Below are 5,874 nucleotides of genomic sequence, written 5' to 3' on the forward strand. Positions count from 1 at the left end.
CAGTGAGGGGGAGCTCAGAGGTGGATGTAAGTTACTGGTAATAGTCTAGTTTTTGGATTGGGTAATAGGTAAATGGGAGAACACTATATTATAAAATAAATAAACAAATAGGGCCTGACATCAATCATGAGTAGCATGTTATGAAACCAGGAGTATTGTTAACTCAATTCTATATAGCCTAAGTCTCCTCCAAACATCAAATGCTGCATTGGATTACTTAGACCCGGGCCTGAAATATTTGTTCTTCCCTCCTTCCAGGCTACGCAGATGCTCCCCCAGCTCTTTGGTCAGGCCAGGAAGCAGTCGAGTGTGATATCTCTCTCTTTGTATATATGTGAGCAGGAGGCACCAGAGCAGGGCTGCATGTCTTGCATCTGGTACTGTTTAACCCAGGTGTTAGCTGGGACAGAAAGAATCCCCCAGAACCCTGGAATAAACTGGGTCCCAATGATCAATACAAGTTCTACTCGGTGAATGTAGATTACAGCAAACTGAAAAAGAATGTCCAGACTTCTAAATGAAATGTTTCCCTACAAAGCAATTTAGAATGAAGGTCTTCCAGAGGCCCTTTGCACAATTTCCCCCTTAACTAGGAAATATTTCTCCTCTAAGTGCACTAAAATCATGTTAGCGTATCGTGTTGGGTTTTAACACTGATTAGTAAATATGTTTACCCATTTATTATGAAGAACATGACAAAGGAAAAAGGATACGGACGAACAGCCAGATGAAAGAGATGCATAGGACACAGTATGTGGGAAGGGGCATGGAGCTTCCACGCCCTCTCCAGGTGCACCTCCCTCCAGGAACTTCCATGTGTTCAGCTATGCGGAAGTTCTCTTCTCCCCAAATTCTTATCCTAACAAATAGAGAGCCCCCGGGCTCAGTCCTTGGTCTGATTCTTTCCTTTAACTACACTCTTGTCATAGCTGATGGAAGACCCTGGTTTTAATACTACCTGTATCAGAAACAAGACAAACATGCCCCCTTTCACCACTTCAATGCAACATAGTACTGGAAATTTTAGCCAAAAAATTTAGGCCAGAGAGAAAAATTTAAAGCACACAAATCAGAAAATAAAAAGTTTCTGGGCACGGTGGCTCACACCTGTTATCCTAACATTTGGGAGGCTGAGGATGGTGAATCACATGAGGCCAGGAGTTCGAGACCAGCCTGGGCAACATGGCGAAACCCTGTCTCTACCAAAAATACAAAAGTTAGCTGGGCGTGGTGGCATGCGACTGTAGTCCCAGCTACCTGGGGGGCTGAGGCATGAGAATCGCTTGAACCCAGGAAGGCGAGGCTTCGGTGAGCCGAGATCCCATCACTGCACTCCAGCCTGGGTGACAAAGAGAGAACCTGTCCCAAAAAGCAAAAGAAAAAAAATAAGAATTTAAATTATCTCTGTCTGCAGACGACAATGACATGATTTTATATATCTAAAATCTTAAAATATTTTACGAAAAACCTTAAAATTCAAATGAATTTTAAGGAAAGTTGCAAAATACAAAGCCAACATACACAAATCAGTAGCATTTCCATACACTAATTGCAAGCTATCTGAAAAGGAAATCAAGAAAACAATCCCATTCACAGTAGCTCTCAAAAATAATGTAAACTACTTAGGAATAAATTCAACCAAGGAGTTGAAAGATCTGTACGCTGGAAACTATAAAACACTGATGAAAGAAGTTGAGGAAGCCACAAATAAATGGAAAGCTATCCAATGATTATGGATTGGAAGAATCAATATTGTTAAAATGTCCATACTACTCAAAGCAATCAACAGACTCACTGCAATCCCTATCAAAATTCCGATGCTATTTTTACATAATAGAAAAAGCAATCCTAAAATTTGCAGGGAACCACAAAAGACTCCAGTTACCCAAGGCAATCTTGAGCAAAAAGAACAAAGCTGGAGGAATCACAACCTGATCTCAAAATATAATAAAAGCTAGAGTAATCAAAACAGCATGGTACTGGCATACAAACAGACACATGGACAAATATAATAGACTAGAAAAAATCCATGCACTTATGGTCAAGTGACTTTCAACAAAGATGCTAAGAACACACAATGTAGAAAGGACTGTCTCTTCAATAAATGGTCTTGGGGAAACGGAGTATCCACATGCAGAGGAATAAAATGGGACCCTTGTCTCACATCATATACAAAAATCAAGTCAAAATGGACTCCGGATTTAATCGTAAGATCTGAAACTGTAAAACTGCCAGAAGAAAACATAGCGAGAAACATCCATGGCATTGACCTGGGCAATAATCTTTCTGCTATGACCCCAAAAGCATGAGCAACCAAAGAAAGAATAGAGAAATGGGATTACGTCAAACTGAAAGGCTTCTGCACAACAAAGGAAACGATCAACAGAGTGAAGAGGCAACCTACAGAATGGGAGTAAATATTCACAAACTATACATCTGATAAGGAGTTAATATCCAAAATACATAAGGAACTCAACTCAATAACAGGAAAACAAATCACCTGATTTTAAAACGTGCAAAGGATCTGAATAGACATTTCTCCAAAGAAGACATACAAATGGTCAACAGTTGTATGAAAATGCTCGACATCACTTATCATCAGGGAAATGTCACAATGAGCTATCACTTCACACCTGTTAAAATGGCTATTATCAGAAAGATAAAAGAGAACAAGTGTTGGCGAGGATGTGAAGAAAAGGGAACCCTTATGCACTGTTGGTGGGAATGTAAATTAGTACAACCACTGTAGAAAAACAGTATGGAGACTTCTCAAAACACTAAAAATACAACTATCCAGCAATCCCACTACCGGGTATTTATCCAAAAGAGAGGAAATTGGTATACCAAAGGGATACCTACACTCTCATACTTATTGCAGCACTCATCACAATAGCCAAGATATGGAATCAACCATCAGTGGATGAATGGATAAAGAAAATGTGGCATATATACACAGGAAATACGATTCAGCCACAGAAAGAATGAAATCCTTTCATTTGCAGCAACATGGATGGACCCGGTGGTCATTAAGTTAGGTGAAATAAGCCAGGCACAGAAAGACAAATACCGTGTGTTCTCACTCATATGTGGGAGCTAAAATAGTTGATCTCATAGAGGTAGAGAATAGAGTGATAGATATGAGAGGCTGGGAAGGATGTGTGGATTGGAGGACGAGGGGTTGGGAAGAAGAGAAGTTGGTTAATAGGTACAAACGTATAGTTGAAAAGAAGGAATAAGTTCTAGGCCAGGTATGGTGGCTGATGCCTGTAATCCCAGCACTTTGAGAAGTCGAGGCGGGCAGATCGCATGAGCTCAGGAGTTCCAGACCAGCCTGGACAGTATAGTGAAACCCAGTCTCTACAAAAAAAAAAAAAAATTAGCCAGGCGTGGTGGGGCGCACCTGTCGTCCCAGCTACTCGGGAGGCTGAGGTGGAAGGATCGCTTAAGCCCAGGAGGTTGAGGCTGCAGTGAGTTGTGACTGCACCGCTGCACTCCAGCCTGGGACAATAGAGTGAGACCCAGTCCCCAAAAAAACAAAGACAGAGTAACTTCTAATGTTCAGCAGCAGAGTAGGATGACTACAGTTAACGGCAATGTATTGTATATTTCAAAATAGCCAGAAGAGAGGACTTGAAATGTTCCCAATACATAGGAATGAAAAGTATTCCAGGTGATGGTTACCCCAAATATCCTGAATTGATCATTATACGTTCTATGCACGTGACAATATATCACATGTACACCATATATATGTGCAAATATTATGTATCCATTAAAAATTAAAATTAAAGAAATATAAATAGTACTATCATTTAATTTGGTAATCTCACTACTGGATATATGGCCAAAGGAAATGAAATCAGTATGTCAAAAATATCTGCACTCACATATACATTGCAGCACTGTTCACAACAGCCAAGACGTGAAATGAACCTAAGAGCCCATCAAATGGATGAATGGATAAAGCACATGTGTATGTGCACACACAATAGAATAGTATTGAGCCTTTTTTAAAAAAATAAAAGGAAATCCTGTCATTTGTGGCAACATGAGTGAATCTGGAATATATTATGTCGAGTGAAATAAGCCAGGCACAGGAAGACAAATACTGTATGAACTCACTGCGATGTGGAATCTTAAAAAATCAAACTTTTTAGAAACAGAGAATAGAATGGTGGTTACCAGGGTCTGGGGCTGGGAAGGATTGGGGAGATATTGGTCAAAGGATACAAAACTTCATTTGGACAAGAAGTCTAAGTTCAAGAGATCTATTGTAAACAAGGTGACTATAGTTAATAATAATGTATACCTGAAAATTGTTAAGAGGGTAGGTTTTAAGTGTTCTCACCACAAAAGATGAAAGGTATGTGAGTTCATACATATTGTAGTTAGCCTAATTTAGCCATTGTACAATGTATACGTATTTCAAAGCATCATGTTGTGCACTATAAATATATACAATTGTGTCATTACAAATAAACAAAAATAAAATACAAAGGAATGAAATAAATTCCATTTGTTCAATAAAACTGATGTGATACTGGTGAAGATGTGCAGAAACTGGAACCTTTGTGCACTGTTGGTGGGAATGTAAAATGGCACAGCTGCTGTGGAAAACAGTATGGCGGTTACTCAGAAAACTAAAAAGAGAATTACCATATGATCCAGTAATTCCATTCTGTGTCTATATCGAAAAAATAGAAATCAGAGTCTCAGAGATATTTGTACATCCCTGCTCATAGCAGCATTATTCATGAGAGCCAAGAGATGGAAGCAACCCAAGTGTCCACTGATGGATGAATACAGAAACAAAGTATGGTGCGTTATTATTTGGCCATTAAAATGAATTATGATTTCGCCCATAAAAAGATGGAATTCTGATAAATGCTACAATGTGGATAAAACTTTAGGACATTATGCTATAAAATGAGTCAGTCACAAAAGGACAAATACTACATGGTTCCACCTGCATAAGGTATCTAAAATATTCAAACTCAGAAACAGAAGGTAGAGTGGTGGTTTCCAGAGGCTGGGGGGCAGGGGAAAACGAGGAGTTGTTTAGCGGGTATACATTTCAGTTTCACAGTTGAAGACATCCTGGAGATTGGCAGCACAGAACAGCGAATATATTTAACACTACTGAACTGAACACTGAAAAATGCTTAAGATGGTAAATTTTATGTTCCGTGTATTTTAACATAACTCAATAGAAAAGTGGTGTAATTTCTATCTCTGGAGTGGGCCCTGGAAAAAAATATCGATACTATGATGACTCTCACAGATACTTTTTCAACCCAGAGCCAGACCTTCGTCTACTCAACATCTCCACTTGGATACCTAACACACATCTCAGATTTAAACATCCGAAACCAAACTCCTGACATTAAACACAAGAAGCAAGAAATATGAACATATTTTCTGATTCCACTAATATAAAAGTACATAACAGTCAACACCAAATCATATTATTATTATTTCTTGAATTTAACTTTTTTTTTAAGTTCGAGGGTACACGTACAGGTTTGTTACAAAGGTAAACTTGTGTCGTGGGGGTTTCTTGTAGAAATTATTTCGTCACCCAGTGATTAAGCCTAGTACCATTTGTTACTTTCCCGGTCCTCTCCCTCCTCCCACCCTCCACTGTCCGATAGGCTCTGGTGTGTGTTGTTCCCCTCTTTGTGTCCCTGTGTTCTCGTCATTTAGCTCCCACTTATAAGTGGGAAGATGCGGTATTTGGTTTTCTGTTCCTGCATTAGTTTGCTAAGGATAATGGCCTCCCCATCCAACCACGTTCCTGCAAAGGACCTAATCTCATTCTTTTTATGGCTGCATAATATTCCATAGTGTATATGTACCACATTTTCTTTATCCAGT

The 5,874-nt window shown here is 39.2% G+C and overlaps 1 protein-coding gene across 1 annotated transcript; it reads left to right on the forward strand.

The window, feature by feature from the left end:
• The first annotated feature begins 267 nt into the window (after window positions 1-267).
• On the forward strand, window positions 268-521 carry LOC117977738 (cytochrome c oxidase subunit NDUFA4-like). The gene is given in 2 exon segments (XM_055106202.1): window positions 268-312; window positions 315-521. Coding segments are annotated over 2 exon segments (252 nt in total).
• The last annotated feature ends 5,353 nt before the right edge of the window (window positions 522-5,874 follow it).

This window comes from Pan paniscus, chromosome X (genome assembly GCF_029289425.2).
Source record: "Pan paniscus chromosome X, NHGRI_mPanPan1-v2.0_pri, whole genome shotgun sequence".
Lineage (NCBI taxonomy): Eukaryota > Metazoa > Chordata > Mammalia > Primates > Hominidae > Pan > Pan paniscus.